Below are 19,073 nucleotides of genomic sequence, written 5' to 3'. Positions count from 1 at the left end.
AAAACGTGCAGAATGTAAGTGGTTGCCCCTCCCTGGCTCTAAACGTTCTCTCTCTCTTCTTTTTTTGCATCATTACAGCAATAATACTTTTTTTGTAGCTGAATAATTCCTCTGCCAATTTTCCTGGTGATAAATTTAATCCTGTTCCCAACAGACAGAGCACATCCTGCACTATGTAAACAACCCTGAACCATTCATACGGTCATAGTAAAAAGTGGGCGGTGTGAGTGTCATGCCCCCTACCTACTCAAACGAGGTACCACGTGACCCGTGTTTGGATTTGAGTGGCTCGTAAGAGGGCGGCGTGTGTGACGTCAGCGGGGAACGATACAAAACACTCCGCGAAAGTAGAGCTGCCTCAGAGAAGTGACAGTCCGCTAAGATAACACTGACAGCATCCTGACAGTCGAAGTGCAGGAACAAGAAAGCCATCCGAGATTTTTATTTACTTGAAGAACTGCAGAGAGAGAATCTGCAAGGTTGTCGTGCAGCTGAGTTGCCACAGCAGCGGGTTACTTTTTTTTTACAAAAGTTGTTTTTGTTTTTTAATTCTCTAACCACGTGGACAAGCCAGCAGGGTTCATGTGTGATATATACAGCCTGGACTCTCACTGCGTGTCCCCACAATGCAACATGAGTTGGGCGATGGAGCCTGCTAACTTCTACGAGAGCGCCAAGCTTGGGGGGCCGCAGCAGGGGGTCTCAAAGCCGGGCAGCAGGGCTGACGGCGTGGGCGAGGAGAGCACCATGGTGGAGCTGAGCACCACCACTCCAGCCATGTACGACGACGAGAGCGCCATCGACTTCAGCCAGTACATCGACTCCATGACGTCGGTGCCGAACCTGGAGCTGTGCAACGACGAGCTCTTCCTCGACCTGTTCAACACCGTGAAGCAGGAGAAGCCGGACTTCTACAACCTGCAGAGCGCCGTGCTGCCCGGGGGCATGATGCAGCAGCAGCTGTCGACTGTCTACGCCAAGCAGGACGGCGCGCCGGAGAAGGGGGCGTTCTGCGCCCCGATCAAGCAGGAGTCCGACTGGAGCGACAGCGACATGTCCTCATCCCTGCCCTCCCAGATCGAGACCTGCGCCCAGACCTCCGTCAGCCTCCCCACGGGACAGCCGACTCCGCCGACCACCCCGGAGCCCGTCTCCGCCAAGCCGTCCCCGAGGAAGATGGGCAGGGAGAAGGGGAAGAAGTCGGTGGACAGGTTCAGCGTGGAGTATCGGCAGAGGCGTGAAAGGAATAACATTGCAGTGAGAAAAAGCAGGGACAAAGCCAAGAGACGCAACTTGGAGATGCAGCAGAAGATGATCGAACTGAGCAACGAAAACGAGAAACTCCACAAAACCATCGAGCAGCTAACCAGGGAGCTCACCGGGCTCCGAGAGTTCTTTAAACAGATGCCCAGCGCCTCGTTTGCAGGCTCGTCGAGCTCAGAGGGCCGGTGACACACTTTATCTTCTATGAACTGTGAGACGTTTAGAAGACATACCTCAATAGACACTTGTCTTTACCATCTGTACCAGATGTATTAAGCTTACCATAATGGCACTGGAAAATATGTTGTTGCTGCCATATTTTTTGTGGGATTGTTTTCTGTTATAAATTATTTTACCACTGCATTTACATGATGTCATACCTGATATGGTACATGTTTTATAATTTCTAACTTTGTATAAGAGCCAGAGCATGATCTTTTATATAGTTTGTATAAAACCTTGAGAATATGTTTAAAAATCTGTAATAAAGAAACAATGATAAAGTGAAAGGATTGTGGTCTGTGAGCAGTCTGTATGAAAATTGGTGTTAAAGGAAATGCAGCAGGAAACACAAAGCAAAGTCAGCAAAAATAAGTCATTTTATTGACAGTCAGTGTTTTTTTTTAATACAAAGGTAGAACAGTTTGAAAATAATTCTTTTAAAGTCAAAACTCAGACTCATTCACAGTTAATGATCCACATGGGCTGGTTTGACAGCCTGCATGCCACTGGTCTACCCTTGGGCTGTCAACTCCTGCTGCACAGGATCACATATCATTAACACAAACAAGACCTTGTCTTTTTGCAGCCCCCTTCTCTTCAGAACAGCCTCAAGCTGTCAGAGGAGGCCTTCGGAAGGGGGAGTAGAGGATAAACTGGCTCAGACCAAGGCCCAGTGTGCAGATTGTTGGAGCCAGTCAAAGTCTGAGTCTTGCTATCAGCAGGCTTGGAGGCAGATCTCTTCCAGGCCCATCCACTGGGCAGGCTTCCTTGTGACGACTCGGACATAAACGGCCATGGGACCCACCTCTTTTCCCAAGACGCTCTCCACATCGTACCCTTGGAGCTGAAGCAAACGATCATGCAAATCTCTTAAGATACTTTTAGTGCATGCCTATTGAAATGAAGTATGCATGTCATATTTGCATTATTCACATCGGATAAGTACAAAAGTGGTGATTAAAAACTGTCCACACAACTCATGCATGAAGAAAAGCATTAATCCAAACACTGGGATTACAATGCTTTTCATTGATGAAGAACAGCTCCTCCACCTGCAGTTTATGTAAGAAGTGAATAATAACACCCAAACCTATAAACCGCATGCAAACTTCAAATCCCCCAAAACAAAAGAGAGGGTGGAGGATTGTGTCACAAATCTGGCTGTGAACAGTATCAATAACCAGCCAGTCATTTCACTCAACAAAGAAGAGCGTTTATCACAGTTACAGGAACAAATGACTGTACTTTAAAGGATATATTGACATAAAAAAAAATCTGTGCACCTTCTATCTTAGCTCTAGCTTATGTAACAGCTTGATAAGTAAACCTACCTCGCTGCTTTCCAGCACGGGCGTGTTCAGGATCGACATGATCGTCTTTTGCTGCAGCTGTCGGAGAGATTAAAACATGCTGAAGTCAATAATGCCCTCTTAATTATCACCGCTGCATTGTAAATGGGAAAAAGAAATGCTGCACCAACAGACTGCGGTCTCTCTGCTGGTTTATGGTTGGAAGAGCTTAAAATATGAGAAGGCCGATAAGAACGCTGATAATTTTTACTGGTTGTCTCACTGAACTGTGCATAGCTACACCAAGTTCTCTGTCACTGAAAGACCTCTGCACAAAGCTATGTTTATCAAGACTTTGTTTTACAGTGCAGAACTCAAACGCTTTATGAGTAACATTTATGGAGAGGTGACATGGAATGATTCAGTGTCTCACTTATGGGTTACTACAGGACAGATGATTGTCTGGTCAAAGGTTTAATCTACACTTCTGCCATCGTGTGTTAAAGGATTTAAAAAATATATTTGTCTTTTCTGCCAAAGACAGCAGCTTCAGATTTACACAAAATTCACATGTTGCTGAACTGTTATAAGTTTGAATCAACTTTTTTATATATAAAAACATGCATTTAAAAAAAAATACTAAAAGGAGAGCAGTGCATTTATATTCAGTCCCCTTTAATCTTTTATACCAATAAATAAAACCCAGAGTAACTAATAACATCCCAAAGTCACATAGTTACTAAACAAAGTTCATCTGTGTGTGATTTAGTCTTTCCATAAATAAAACTGTTCTTTGAAAAGAACATTAACAAACAAACAGCATCATGACGATCAGAGGAACACAGCAGACAGGTCAGTTGAAAGAGAAAGTTGTAGTACATTGTAGTAAAGAGTAGGAATGGAACCACTGCAACCCTTCTGAAGAATGACTGACCACCTAAACTGAAAGGCCACCCAGCTGCAGCACTAATCAGAGTAACAGCCAAGATGGAGATAATTCTTTAAAAAAAAAAACTACAGGCATGAAGAATATGTCAACATGTAAGCAATTACTAGTGCTACGATACTAGTCATGCCCTCACTCAAGTATGGCTTATCCGAAAACAGTGCCACGAAGAAAGCCAATTGGTTAAAATGAGACGTAAGAAGTCACATTTAAAGTTTGCAACCAGCCAAGAAGGGGATACAGCAAACATGTGAAGGTTCTTTGGTGAGATTTGTGGTGGAAAACTGACATTTCTTTTGCAGCCACTATAACTTAAGGCAAGAGTGGAGGTTGATCGTCTAACAAGACAATGTTACTAAATGCACAAAGATGCATTTCTCCAGTCAGTTTTCAGACTCAAGTTTAATTTAGAATCTGTGGCAAAACTTGAAAATTACTGTTTACAGACACACTGCATGTGCATCTGAGCTATTTTGCCAAGGAAAATGGCAAGCATTTAAACAATTTGCATGCAGTTTAGAGATCTGATCAGACATTTCCAAAAAGACATCCACTACTGTTAATAGTTATTCTACAGTAAATCCACAAGATTTGTAAAGGGTGGGTGAATACATATGAACAACATACTTTCCAGATTTGATTAAAATAGAAAAATAATTGCGGTTGTTATGACAAAATGTAAAAAAGTTACTAAGTTGTCAAGCAGTTGTCATTTAAAAAAGACAACTGGTTAGCAAACAAACAGATAGAATAAGCTAGTTCACTTTGTTCAATTCATTACAAAATAATAATATTAATAAAAAATAAATAAAAAAATCAGCGAAGCCATTAAAATCAGTTTAAGCAACAGCAAGGAAAAAAGAGAATCTAAAATGGTCGTTACAGACGACAGAAAACAGCCACCAGACTTTAAAGCGGGTATTTTGCCGGAAATGAACACATCTCAGATTGAGACACCTCAGCAGCCATTTTCACTTCAAACAGAGGGTTAATGCAGGTGTTGCAAGTGACTTTAAAGAAAAGTCTCTTATTAGCTTAAACCGTTTTAGTTAACGAGATTAGCAACACCTGCGTGTACCAACTGCCTCATGTCAAATGGCTTTAAAGATTTTAAGATAGATAACGTTTTGTAATAAGGAGGCAGGGACTTAACCTGGACTATACACACAACGGCATGTAAAACAAACTTTCAAGCTATTAGTGGCAGATCTGGGTGAGCGCCTTCCTCTGTCTTACATTTCCCCAATTTAGCCCTTAACACACACAAAAAAGTTTTTTCTCAAACAATTTATCAGGATAAATAAGACCAAATCCGTTTATTGTTCATGTCTTGTGTTTTATAAAACAAGTTTGATATATTTTTGGATAAAATTCACACTGTGTTGAGAAATCTAAATCAGAGAGAGAATAAATAAGATTTCCCTGCTCCTCTCAATCCAAGTCAGTCTTTGCATAAAAAACCAAAAACATAAAAAGAAACACATTTAAGAAAAAGTTTAAAGGATAGAAAATTATGTTTTTGATTTTTTTTATGTAGAATAACCAAGTTGAGGTTTGACCACTGTAAGTACTACTTACAATCAGGTGCTGTCTAGATCACTTAAAATAATGAGACACTATATAACAGATACCAACTTCAGCAACATTAAATGGCTGCCATTCTTTAGACGTATTTTTTTATGATGCATAAAAAAAAACTTACGGAAAATTTAAAAATCACTCAGGATGCAACCAAAATTCAACTTCTTTTTTCACTCAGTGAGAAAAGCATGGTAAAGCTCATGTCAAAAACAGCCACCAGTTTTTAGATGCATTAACTGTCATTGCTTTTATGGTGCAAAGTAGACAGGTTCGTATGTTTAGTTTTTTTTTTCAGGTAGAATTATAAATCATGTTCATGAGTGGTTGCCAGTTATTTTCCCTGACTGTTCAGCAACATCAATGTAAACTTAGTTTTGCCATAAGACATTTATATTTTTCAGCTTAGTTCTTTAATGATCCTACCTTAACTTTTAAGGTGCAGTTGCTCAATGAGGAGGAGCTGAGGAAGACCTCCAGTTGAACCTTTGTGTCCGGCTTGTCCAACGTTGATTTACAGGAAATGCAGTGGAAGTTTTGACTGTAGAAAGAAAAACAAAAAATTAAATGAGCTGGAGAGCTCTCACTATGACATTTAGTTTGTTAAATAAAACTTACGGCTTTTCTGCTGACACCTCTAAGTTGTCACTTCCACAAAGATTGCAAGCTGGCCAAGAATAAGCTGCATTCTCATCTACACCAATTATCACCCCTGATACACAGAAGCAAAATGACAAATTAACATTTATGGCCAACGAATGGTTTGGAAGTTTCAGAAAAATAAATTTACATTGCCTGTTTTTGTAAAGCTAAGCAAGAGGAACATTGATAGACAATCTAAGCATTGGCTTTAAAGTGTTTGTACGTTTATGACAGGGCGTAGGAGATAACAGCATCCTTTTTATTTTTAATCAAAGATGGTAGCGATAAAAGCAGCAGAAATGTTCTCCCCACCTAAAAACAACTCACTTCACAACCACAGCTGCTGCCTAACATTGCAAACATGGAACCTTAAACAGGATACCAATTGCAAAAACCGATAAGAAATTATTCGACTTACTGCTTTGAGCTTCCCCCTCCCCCCTTTTCTTTGCTCGTAATTTCCAGAAGGTACAATTTGTGCACAAGCGCAAACAGTGCGTTTTATTTTCATTCGACCACCTGATCAAACATGGATGGCCGGAAAGGCCAACGCTGAGTGGGTTCACGATGTGATCTTTGCTCTCAGATGTGACGTGAAGGCAGCAGATGCAGATTATTATCTGCTACAGGCTTCAAAACCACATTTACATAATTAGAAACCAGGAAGACGTTATGCAGCATTTCGGTGGGATTTGAAGCAGATGAGTCAGAAGACTGCAACACAATAGAAAATCTTTTCTTTTACTATATGAGCAATTGCATAAGAGGAACTAATAATTGATGAGAGGAAACATTAAAAAAGGATTAAAACATCAAACTGATACTGCTTGTGTCCAAAGAGATTAAAGATTTATTGAAAACTAACTACATCATTGTCACAACAGATGTTCAAACAATCATGGGACCACATATGCTTACTTTCCTGCAAAATATGTGGGAATGGACAGAAACTCTACAATATTTCATGAGTTTTATTCTACATTGTGTCTCAAAATGACGCCCCGAGGACAGAGACGGAGCAACAAATCACATCACAGTTGCCTGCAAGCAACATCAAAGCTCTTTTTTGTGCTGTAAAGTTGTAAAAATATAAAAATGATTTTTTTATTTATTTCCCCACACAGAGAGAACATGAAGTCGGACAGGTTCAGCAGCAGAAATCAGATGAGAGGAGTCGCATGGAAAACCACTGGACTGAGAGAAAGGCAGGAAGACAGACCTGTGAGACTACAGAGGGAGTTGGGTGCGGTCTCCAAACTTAGGGAATCCAGTCTCAGAGGCTGAGGCAGAGTCTTCACCTGGGGCTCAGAGCTGGAAAGTGAGTCTTGCCTTGTGGTGGTCTCAAAACTACTCTTGGGTTGTACTGAATACACTTCAATGACAGACTGCTCCGCACAGAGGAGCACACCTAAATATGCAAATAAGTAAAAAAAAAAAACACTTTACTGCAAACATAACACACATCGCCTCTCATTTAGATGCAGTGAGATTCCTCACACCAAAAGTTGGATTAATTAAAATTCAGTGATAAAGGAAGTAACAAAAAATAAAAAATAAATCGCTTCGCAATATTAAATTGTTTTTCTCACACCCTTCCCTGGAGCAACAACCTTTTTTTGACCTTTTACACCCATGCAACACTTGGTTCAAAAGGTGGAAAGGTTTTGACAGGTTCACCCCCTGAATCCTAATTTAAAACAAAATGTCTTCAACTCAACTTATTAACTGCTGTCCAACCGTTGGAAAAAAGCAAGGGAACACTTTTTGCTTATCGCATTACTCTAGTAAATGAAACTTCAATATTTCCCATAAATGTGGCTTTTGAGGTTGTATGTTTCAAGCTAACTTTGCTTGGTTGCAAAGATTTGGGGAAATAAGAAGTTGCACTTGTCAATGTGCATCCGGTGAGTAATACCAGCTCCCTGAAGTTATTCCAAAAAATGTGGGTTGAAGTTTGTTATTCACGCTGTTCAAATGTAAAAAAACAAAAGAAAAGAAGAAAAAACACCTTTCTGTGCTTGGCTGCTGGTTTATTCCAGTGGGTCTAAACAACATGTATGGAACCTTGTCTGATGGTGTGGGTGTGTTCTGGTGTGACAAGTCTTTAGTTTTGTGGTAGGTGCTGAACATCTTCTGCTGGCGAAACAGTCCCAGAATTACGTTTCACTCATCTAGCAGTTTCAACTCCTTGGCAGTTCACATTTCAAATGAAAGATACTGTATTTTTCGGACTATAAGAGGCTACTTTTTTGCTACGCTTTGAACCACGCAGCTTATAGTCCGGTGCGGCTTTTCTGTGGATTTTCTTCAACCGCCAGGGGGCTCTTTAGCAGGAAGTGAATCATTGGAAGTCGAAATTGGAAATCAAAGAAGAAAGCGCTAATTTTCATTTAGAACAAGCACATGCTAGCACTACGCACGACGGAGAAATTCCTTGAAACTCATATCAAATTCACGCAGCTTTTAAGTTGAGGGCTATCAATCTGGCAGTACAGGATAGAAATAGAGCCGCTGCACGTAAGCTCGGCGTGAACGAAACCATGGTTCGGTGTTGGAGACGGAGGGCTGCGCCTTAATAAATCCAGCAAATTTATTAGAACGCTGCGCTCTCCTGCAGAAAACCGAGAGCAGCGGAGATACCAGCGGCTTATAGCCCGGTGTGGCTTATATATGTACGTTTCCAGTTTTTTTAAAAAATTTTTTTGATTTGTAGGTTAGGCTTATTGTATGGTGCGCTCTATAGTCCGGAAAATACGGTACATTTGATTATGCTAAGCTTCATCCCCGGAAACTTCATTAATAAACTTTGGACTTTTTTTCTTAGTTTGGTCATTTGTTGTTTGTATTTCTGCTACGGGAATTCAAGACAGAGATTTTTTACATAAATTGCATCTGCAGCCTTTAGGTCACTCCTCTACTGCAGGAGAGGTTCCAATTACGAGAATAAATAATTGTAATTTTCAAGAATAAAATTATAACCAATGATTCTGTCACAGCAATTACGCTTCATAGCTTGTTTAAAGTCTCCAACTTGCCTGGAAATGAGCAAGTGGGGTGTGGTGAAGTAAAAAAACAAAACAAAACAAAACATAATTTTACAAAATTCAAGTGAGTTTCTCCTATCTGATGACAGTATTTTGACCCCTTGTATTTCTGACTAATGCATGTAGTCTGCAGAAACCTTTACATTTACAAGAATTACAGCTGGAAAAAAGCGTTCTACCTGTTATCAGCCAACAAGTAGTTTGAGCTCCCCCTTGCGGTTTCGGTGGAATTCGTTTCTTTATCGACAACTGCACATACATAGGCCTGTCGCGATAAACGATAAATCGATTGATCGTACCATAAATTAAAACTATCGACGTCATTTCAATTATCTGCATTATCGTCTCTTCCGGCCTTTTTCTCTCTCTGTTGATGACACCGAATGAAAAAAGGCTAAACTCCGGTGCTCTCCACTGACTCCTCCCTTCCTTGTTTCCTTAGTGTAAAGCCCAGCGCGCACTACACGATCTTAGAGCTGCCAGCCGATTGTCGGCCCATTTTCAAAACCTGACAGACCACACATTAGCCGACAGAAATCCTAGGTATAACGGTTCGATCGGGTTCGGTCCTGCCATGTGGTTTCCAACAATGGGCACTAAATAATGGCTACAAGTCCAGTTAACTAATTTTAAAACCAGGCATTATTCAATGCTTTACTACAATCTACCTGCAATGCATGTGGCTAGTGTCAGCGTAAAGTCCTGAATGAATGAAAATCATTATAACCTATTTACGTCACGTTAACGAATAACAGCTGAAAAGTTACTGGGTTTATCACCAACTGCGGTAGCAATTTAACTCCAACTCCTTCCCTTGTCATTTCTATATTCTTTGCATGTTGAATAAACATTAATGTTGTTTCCACGTATCATCTCCAATGTCCGCTGGACTTCGTTGCGCCGTGTCAGCTGTTTGGGATTCCCCGATGTAATTTCCCCTCAGAAAACACAGAGGAGAATCCGCGCTTTCTGATTGGCTGCCTGTCACATTCAACAGGTGTAGTTAAAGCTCCCAGTCGGGGAAAACCCTGATTTAGATCGGAGCGGCAACGATGATCTACCGTAACACACCACACAATCTTAGAAAGACCAACGTTTTAAGATTGTCATAAGGGGAAAAATAGGAGCAAAAAATCATGTAGTGTGAACTATTGCATCAGGTAGTCGATGTGCCCATCTTCTCTATTTAAATCTAATTATTACTGAAGGGCAACATAATATACAGACTTCATAATCTGCACTCTTTAGGTTGAATGCAGTATTTATTTCCACTTTGGCTTTATGCTGTTTAGTTTTTATCAAGTACATTTTTTGTTAATGGAGACTGAGAATCCATTTTGTTTTTGGTTGTTTTGTTTATTTTGTTTATCAGTTCCAGTGTTAAATATTCTTTTGAAAATAAAGTGTATCTATCTTTGGCAGGAAATCACATGCATTATTACGTCATTTCCATTACATCAGTGTAAAAAGGTCTTCAGACAATATTATCGTTTATCGCAATAATTTTTTGAGACAATTAATCGCTCAGCAAAATTTGCTATCGTGACAGGCCTACACATACACTTAAAAAAAACATATTTGCGTACACTGAACAAAGAGCCACATAACGTATTACTTCAGCTGTCTTTAAATCAAACTAAACTCTTCCTGTTGCAAGTAGGATTACCCAAACATTTTTTTCTGAATACGAAAATAATTGTGACAATTTGTGTAAATCGGTCACATTCTTTGGATCATGGTCCTTTGGAGTGGCCAACTTGTGCCCATGCTTCAGCTTCCTGACTGGTGTCTAGAGATGCAGCTTCAATATTTTCCAATAATGTTCTTTCCTTGTGTCTTTTTAAGCAGCGTATGTAGCTCCTGTTTCCAACTGAATATACTTGACCTAATTTAAAAGTACAAACTCCATTAAACTAGCTATCGTAAACTTGTCATTGATTAATGTGGAAGTGTAATAAGCAGATCATACATAAGTAGTAGATAATATTGTATTGTTAAAATATTACTCCTTCTCTAATACAGATATAAAGTTGAATATTTTAAATACAAGTCTTGATTTCTCTCAGCTAGTGTGAGAACTTGGTGCACACAATCATGTGTGGTGAAACACAAATCCCTCGATAGGACGCTACAAAACTCTACCATGTTCTCTGATGGCATCTCTGAACGACATTTCACAGACGGCAGGGGAATTCAGTGCTTCGAGGACAGAGGAAGTGAGCACACAGGAAGTGCTCACACACAGAGCCACTGTTCGCCTGCATGGCCTCTCGGGCTGCTCCTCCTGAAGACTGGGGTCTGTCAGCACCAACCACACCTCCCCACGGCCTACATCAGTGCTCTAAAGTCCAACCAGAACAGCACACAAAAGCAGAAAATGAATTACTTAGAAACACAATGACCTACAAAGAGAATTTAAAGGAAATATTACGTGACCAAAGTTGACAAAGCAGAAATTGGATGACAACAATTTGCATCTTAAAAAAAAAGCAACTTCTTTGACAAGATCACTCGTTCAAGAGGTTGCACACAATGCTGGTTTACTAGGGCGATAACATGAAAAAGTGGTGTGAGTGTGCTAAAGTCCATCACTTTGATCTGAGCTACTATCTCGTGTTGGTCAAAGGTTAAAGTTCTTGCCAATCAGTGATGAGGAATGGCCGAGCCTCGTACAGATGGTCAAACAGAGCGATAGGAGCTCTGCTCTCTACGTCAGAGTCCAACCTTATCAGTCTGTTAGTTTAAATAATCTTAACAAGATGAATAAGGGGCTTGGGAGACCTAATATTTGCTCTTTTTGTAGCTGAAAAGAGATTAAATCAATGTCTTTTCGTGGCTTGAGACTGAAGGAAAAAATACCTGCATTCTTTTGTATAAAACCGTGGCAATAAAACTGCAGCAACAGGATTTGTCCTCACTCTGAGGGATAAAAAAAGTTGCAAGGTATTAAGATTCTGTATGCACATGCTTCTGTGTGTTTGCTGAGCTGAAGTGCTCACATGCAGTATGTCTCGTAGGGTCTGGCTTGCTGGGTGAAGGTAGAGTGGTGAAACGGTTTGCCCTTCTCTGGGCTCTACTGATCTCTGATGACCCGACAGCAGGTAGCAGAAACGTGGAGGTGGACCTGGAGAGCTGATTTCCTGCACACAAGGGACACTTGAGATCTCCATATTGAACAAAAATATATTCCTTCCCTACTCTTAAAAGTTCCAGAAATTATTATTAATATAATGAAATATAAATGTATCATTGGAATCTTTGGAAAGTTGATTTTCGTAGGTACTTATGAGTACTTATGACATGGGTATTTGCAGGCTTAGACTCCTGAAGGACAGCTAACTTTCAGTTCGGTGAAAATCATTAGAAAATTATCACAAAAATACTTTAATTTAAGAATTCCACAAATAAAAACTGACAGGTTGGCTAAACAAAGAGTGATATAATTTAATGTTTTGTTTCTGTTATTTTTGAAAACTGTGGCTTACAGTTGATGAAAACCAAAAATTCAGTTCCTCAGAAACTGCCATATATGAGCTACAAATGATGGGAAGACTGCTGACTTTTACAGTTGTCCAGAAGATTGACTTTTTGCACGTTTGGTGAGCCACAAAAGGATGTTTTGAAAGAAGCTCACTGTTCACAGAGTTCTGTATTCAAGGAGAATTGAGTGGAAGGAAAAAGTGGGGTAGAAAAAGGTGCACAAAGAACAGGAATAACTGCAGTCTACAGAGGAAAACCAAGCAGAGCATATTGCAAAGACCGTATACTAAGTGCCTATTCTGTAGCTCATATACACTTTTCAGTGTGCTGCGAATGCTGCCATTTCTTTATATACATTTAAAAAAAATATTGTTGGCCTTATTTAATGTTATAATTTTCTGAGAAATTAAATTTTGAGTGTTTATTAACTGTAAGCCATAATCTTTTAAATTAATAGAAATAAAAACTTATTAAGTGTTAAGTGTTATGGTTGCAGACTTTGAGCGGATGGTAAACACCAGTCAATGACAGCACTTGCCTCTGAGCACTAAAAAGAATGTTACCAAGTTACATTTTTCGTCTCACACGCAGCCAAACGTTTTTTTCCACTCAAAACATTTTTTTAAGTAATTAACTGCCGTCTTAACATTTTACTGTTTGGTTACATTTAGCAGTGACTTGGTAGCAAAATTTTAGAAGTAATCTGTCAAAAATAAAAAAAACAACTTGGCAAGAATTGTTTTCATTTAGGTGATTCTGTGAAAATTTCAGTGATACCTAAAAACATGAACACAAATTTGACACAAAATCTCTATCATTCAATATAGGGCACACGTTAATGTCAACTTAAATGGTGCATTCACTATTTTAGAAATAGAAAGGCAAAATGTACTTACTAATGCCTTTTTTGCATTTAGCATCGGTGACTAAAGCAACTAAGCAATGCTACACAAGTATTTTTTTCCCCTGTGCTTTAGATATCAAGAAATAGCTACTTTCACTGATTTGCCCCGCATTCTGTTTCTTCTTGGTAGTCCTCATTGTCAAACTGAGGTGGGTCAGGGTTGTGTTGGTTTATGTTAGAACTGTAAACTTGGCACTGCAGAGCCATCATACTCTTAGGACCGCTGCTTTTTTCTATTGGTCTTTGAATGCACCATTTACAGAAGGAGACACTAAAAAATACAATTTAAAAAAGTTCATAAAACAATAGTTTATAAGATTTGTATCTGCTCTTTTTTCCCCCCCAAGTGTGTTTTGTGTGTTAAGTTTTTTACACTATAATCACCAAATTGAGCCAGGGAGAAAGTCGTTCAAAAGACAGGTAAGATAAAATAACTGGCAATATAATCTTGATACAGTATTAAAGAAATGGAAAATACATAATTATCAGTGCAAATTTATTCACAATAGTAATTAAAAAAATCTATAAAGATCACATTCTAAAATTCTGGTTGCTTTGTCTTCATGGACACATGCATTAAATGATCCTAAATTAGCACATTAAAGGTAGATGAATGAATAGCCTCGTCTCAGGGGATTAAACTATTGTGACTATAATGAGAACTTACATTTAGCATACTAAGCGAGTTTCCATGATCTTTCAGAGACGTTGCTGGGGGCCACAGACTGTCTATCAAGCTGAAAAGCCTGGAGTGCCTGCAAGTAAGAAACAAAAAAAAAAAAAAGAAGGAAGAGTGAGGAGGGGCACAAAAGAGGGGGGACAGAAGGAGAAACTCCCGAATGAGGGACTTGAGTGAGGGGAATGAAAGGTTTCACAGCCGGTTTCACTTCCACTGAAACATGAATTTGTAAAGACTGCCTGTTTTTTTGAACCACCTACAATCAACAGAGAGCATGCCAGGGCTGGCAGAGCAGAAACGCACACAAAATACCTTTTACAAGGAGATCATGTGAGACTTGAGAGCGTACACCCAATGTAAATTATGATATAATTGTGGGGAAGAAATAGTGCTTAGAAAACGGATTACAAGAAGTTTAAAATGTCCAGATTAGCAATTAGTGACACTATGGCTCCTGTTAGCACATCCTTAATCTCCTTTAACAGCCTGCTGGAACATCATAGTCAATATACTTTGATGCTGCTGAATTGACGTCAAACCACTCTTGGAAGTAACAATTAAAAAATCTAGGGGAAAAACAGTTGCAACCTCATTCTGACTCAGACTATTTTCTGAGAAGAATATGTTGAGTTCAAGGTATTGCTACCTTCATTCATCCCATAGAGGTGCTGTCATATCAGTCAGTGCTTAACAACCAGCTAGTCAACCTCTAATCACAAGGTTTCTTTGTGTGGAACCGGTTCTGCAGCACGGTCAAGTCCTGTGAGGCTAAATCATTGATGGGTAACGACAGGCTCACACCGCTCATTCAACACTTTGAGTTTTAGTCCTGACTCTGTTTTCTTTTGGGTAAAGGACATTTGTTTTATCTGATCTAAGGTGCAGCTCTAGTCCACAGTTTGTTTAACAGATTTTCAATTAGCACATGCAGAGCTTTTCTCATTTGTTAGATGTCATACATGTATCATGAAGTAAACAACTTCTTGTAAACATATCATTAAACCAAAATGCTAATTAGAAGATTGTTTGGAACCTTGTGACTCTTGAAGCTAACTGTTTTGAAGAACTTCAAAAATTTTTTTTAAATACCTGCATCTAATTTTACTTTTGGAGCTAAATCTGAAAAGTGCCCTTAGAGTTTAGTTCATGAGAACAAAACACAAATTGGCATAGAAAGGTGAATCTGGCTTATGCTGAAAATGCAAAAAGAAAAAAAACAACAACCATAAAAGTATCTCTAAAGTTGACAGATTAGCTAGCAATGTCTTGTCTGTGAAGTGCACACAAAAGATGTTGTGTAAAACAACAACTAAAAAGCAAGACTAAAGCTAATTTGTCCAGTTTTGCAGAAAAGCACCAGAACATTTGTGGCTTTATCCATCTTTTAAAGCTTGGCTCACAGTAACTCACATGTTGTTAACTTTCCTTTGATGTTAATGTCTATAAAAGTTAAGGGAAAGGTCACATTGCCCCCTGATTTTGCAACAAAAAAGTACACCACCATAATTTCCGGACCATAAGTCACTACTTTTTTCCACAAGTTTTGAACACTGCGATGCGGCTAATACATGGCTTTTTACCAATGAGTTTTTAAAGGTTGCACTGTTGCGTGATGAAAAGGACAGGAAAAGTTTAAGAGCAAATTTACCTCGACACAAAAGTGACATTGAACACATTTATTAAGAAATCTCCCTAGATTACTGCAAAATCAGACAGAAATCAGATGGAGATTTGTGTCTCCGTGGATTAAACTAAAGTTTTTCTTTAACGTAAGCAAAATTTACAAACGTTTTTCTTTGTAAACGGCTTGTGAGTAGGTTGCAGTTCACAGGGTTGTGTAGGTGTAGGATATGTGTGCACTCTGCTTGCTTCAGTCATGTTTATCTCCAATTATTGGTTCGCTTCATTTGGGCAACGACTTTAAAACAAAAATGGTGAATAAAGCAATTGCTTCCCCTTAGAAATGAGCTAGTCTACGGGGTTTTCCAAAGCTCTCAAAGAAAAGAAAGGCCTCTAATTGAGGCTGAAATGGCCTAAAGTGAAGAAGAACTTCAATCTAGGTGATGAAAAAAGGAGATGTAGGTTCAGTGAAGTCTCGTTGCGAACCACAGCATCAGTGACACATGGGACTTGCATTATGAGCAGCTCAAGAGACGGCACCCAGGTGCTACTGATGAGAAGCCAGTAAAGACAAAAGCCACCACAAGTTATTTTAAAGCAGCTGAGCACACTCTAAAGTTGGATATGCTGTCTGTCACATTCCCCCCTTAATAAGAGTTTCTAGAAACATTTAGAAACTCGTTTGAATGTTTAACGATATACTTGAATGTGTTAATTTGCATGTAGTGTGTGGAAGGCCAATCCAATTTAATGTGATTCTGTTTTAACTTCTTTTTAATTATGTACATGAATAGTACATAGTACATAAGTACATAGTACAAAAGTACATGAATTAAGTTTAAATCCAAAAAACGCATCAATAATATCGAATTGACACATGTCCAGTCATTTCTAAGTTACAAGGAAGTGTCGCAGTATCTGTTCTTACATTTTAAATAGAGTGCATTAAATTTCTGTTTTCTGGTGACATCAATTTCTAGTTTACTTTCATCACATTTGATATTTTGAATATTCAGGCTTTTTTGTCTATAAATACAAAAATTAGAGGCTTTTCTTTTTCATTTTCTCACAGTGAAGATGGCACTTGACATATATACTGTATATGTCATATCTTAAAGCACAAATGTTTACACACTTATTACATACCAGACAATTGGTTAGTAAATTGATTAATTTAATTAACCACACTTACATGTGAGTCAATGGATCCATGAGGACATTGGTGTCCTCAGTTAAGGCAACAGAAATGCATTAAGAGTAGAACCCAAAAAACATGTAATTTTTTTCCAACAAAGCTAAACAACAGAAGTTGTAAAAGCAAATATTGTAAATAAAAAAATGGAAGATGCTTGGGAAATGTTTTTATAATAATTTTCTTGAGGTTTTTAAATGATCAGAACTCCTTACCAGGAGCCAAATTAACACATTGCTGCTGTGGGTTTCTGTATATCATGTAAAACCAGCAGTTCACACCTCAGCTGTCATAACACATCAGAGTCATTAAAAGAAGTATATGTGCAAAGTATATCCTACTGACAAAAACAATTTTACTTTATATGCTTCTGTGGAAGAGAATTATGCCTAAAAGTTTTAGATGTTTTGCTTTTTTTGTTTCCTATTGTAAGCAGAAGGAAAATTATTTTTACTTCTAAGCCAACCAACTAATTCTTTTTGATTTATATTTAATATTACAACTAAGCACTGTCACTCCTATTAAGTAACAGACTACATGAAATGAATACCAATAATTCTGCCTACAGGACAGACAGACAGCTTGCTCTAGGTCAAGCTTAGAGGTCTACCAGACATGGATACCCGAATGAGTGGAAAAACCCAGACTGTTTTCCCACTTGAGTAAATGCACAAGACACTGGAGATAGCCCATCTATCACTCTGACCAAAGACGACCTCCAGAATTATTATGAGCAGGACAGGCATTGAAAATATCATGGAGGTAAACATACCTCAGCCAGTTTCTAGATGTCCCTACACCAGTTCTACTAACTGCTGCTAATCTGGGATCTCGACTGGAAACTCACGAGGAACAGAGACCATGAACCTCGGTATCACTTTACATGTAAACACAGCCCAACTGCCGGCAGGACAGCATCACAAGCTTCAAGAAAGCTCCCAACATCATGTTTACATATTTTGTTTTTGAGAAGGACAGTGGGGGCTAAGGTTCAATAAATACCACAACACAATTGATTTGATCGAATATGTATTTGCGGATGGCTTAGCAAGACAGCTTAAGGCTCTGAGGGTGCTTCACATCACTTTTTATCAGTAACTGTTTGACTCAGGCATTTACCCGAGGCTGTTACCTTAGAATGCTAAAGAGAGAGAGAGATAACCTTGCATTTACCAGAAATGTCATACTACAAACTGTTGCTGGTAATAGGTTGAACTTTCCCAACCGAAATTCAGGTGAAAAACGACCCTGACGCAAGAGAAAGCTGACTCTCACCTTTCTCGAGTGACCCGCTGCACCACTTTAACGCCCGTAAGCACACAGGTTCTCCCTTGCCACATCTGGCAGTACTGGTGGAGCTCGTCTTTGCTGGACAGAGGCTGGAGTCTGACAACGCTGAAAATCCCAAAGCTATCCTGGACTAGAACACATAACCTAGCAGAAGGAATGGAACAAAGAAAAAAAAAGTTAAACACATTCCCTGACAGAAATAAACAAGGCTTTTTCATTTTAAATATTTATAAGCATTTAGCAATTTGTTATCTTCAATGCTAACACATCAGAACTAACATACAGTTGTTCCACATTTTGCCCTGCATAGGTGTTCTAATCCCTTGAACCTTTTCATAATTGAGTTACTTAACAACCACAGACTTAATTGTATTTTGAACAGACATGAACTAGAGAAACAAATGCACAATTGTGTGGTGGAAGGTGGAATCTGTAAAGTGTGGTGTGCAGATATTTTCAGCCCTCATTTCTCATTAAACTTTGTATGACTAATTCATCGGTAAATTAGGTTCTCCAGTTTTGCATTTACTGTCATGGGTCGGTGAAGGCCTCAGAAGTTTGTTAGAAAACAGTGAGGAAACAGCGAACAGCAGGTTTAGAAAATAAAAGAACATCCTAAAACGTGAACTACAACAGAGGTAGAAAAGTTAGTCAGAGTAGATTGAAAATATAAAGCAACAACAGAAAATAACTTGGTATGTGAAATGGGTAGAAATATACTCAAAAATCCAACTGTGACTGTAATAAAAGGTGGTTTTACAACCTATTGCCTGAAGGTTTTAGAATTTTGTTTAAAAATTTTGAAAACCATGCATCATTTTCCTATCATATAAGATAATAATAAGAGGCATTTAACCAGCCATACAAAAATGTAAATACAACTTTGGAGAACTTATGTTTTACCAACTACAGCAAAATTTGTCT

The 19,073-nt window shown here is 38.8% G+C and overlaps 2 protein-coding genes across 8 annotated transcripts in view; one reads left to right on the top strand and one right to left on the bottom strand.

Annotated features, from left to right (window-relative positions):
* The first annotated feature begins 349 nt into the window (after window positions 1-349).
* On the top strand, window positions 350-1,772 carry cebpd (CCAAT enhancer binding protein delta). Its single transcript, XM_028020939.1, has one exon. The coding sequence runs from the start codon at window positions 583-585 to the stop codon at window positions 1,450-1,452; it is 870 nt and encodes a 289-aa protein (XP_027876740.1). The 5' UTR covers window positions 350-582; the 3' UTR covers window positions 1,453-1,772.
* The window catches only part of spidr (scaffold protein involved in DNA repair), a 45,378-nt gene continuing 27,911 nt past the window's right edge, over window positions 1,607-19,073 (bottom strand). For all 7 annotated transcript variants that reach the window (XM_028020928.1, XM_028020930.1, XM_028020933.1 and 4 more), the window contains 10 exons: window positions 18,135-18,293; window positions 14,036-14,123; window positions 11,984-12,124; window positions 11,844-11,903; window positions 11,127-11,325; window positions 7,160-7,348; window positions 5,917-6,010; window positions 5,725-5,839; window positions 2,817-2,873; window positions 1,607-2,329 (listed from right to left, as the gene is read on the bottom strand). In XM_028020928.1, the coding sequence (XP_027876729.1) occupies window positions 2,201-2,329; window positions 2,817-2,873; window positions 5,725-5,839; window positions 5,917-6,010; window positions 7,160-7,348; window positions 11,127-11,325; window positions 11,844-11,903; window positions 11,984-12,124; window positions 14,036-14,123; window positions 18,135-18,293 (1,231 nt within the window). In that variant the 3' untranslated portion in view covers window positions 1,607-2,200. The remainder of the gene's footprint in view (window positions 2,330-2,816; window positions 2,874-5,724; window positions 5,840-5,916; window positions 6,011-7,159; window positions 7,349-11,126; window positions 11,326-11,843; window positions 11,904-11,983; window positions 12,125-14,035; window positions 14,124-18,134; window positions 18,294-19,073) is intronic.

This window comes from Xiphophorus couchianus, chromosome 6 (assembly GCF_001444195.1).
Source record: "Xiphophorus couchianus chromosome 6, X_couchianus-1.0, whole genome shotgun sequence".
Classification (NCBI taxonomy): Eukaryota; Metazoa; Chordata; class Actinopteri; order Cyprinodontiformes; family Poeciliidae; genus Xiphophorus; species Xiphophorus couchianus.
The sequence above is the reverse complement of the archived record's forward strand: the minus strand, read 5'-3'. Positions and strand labels throughout refer to the sequence as shown.

Bases quoted from the DNA above. Each gene is read 5' to 3' on its own strand.
- cebpd (XM_028020939.1), top strand. From the start codon at position 583: ATGTGTGATATATACAGCCTGGACTCTCACTGCGTGTCCCCACAATGC.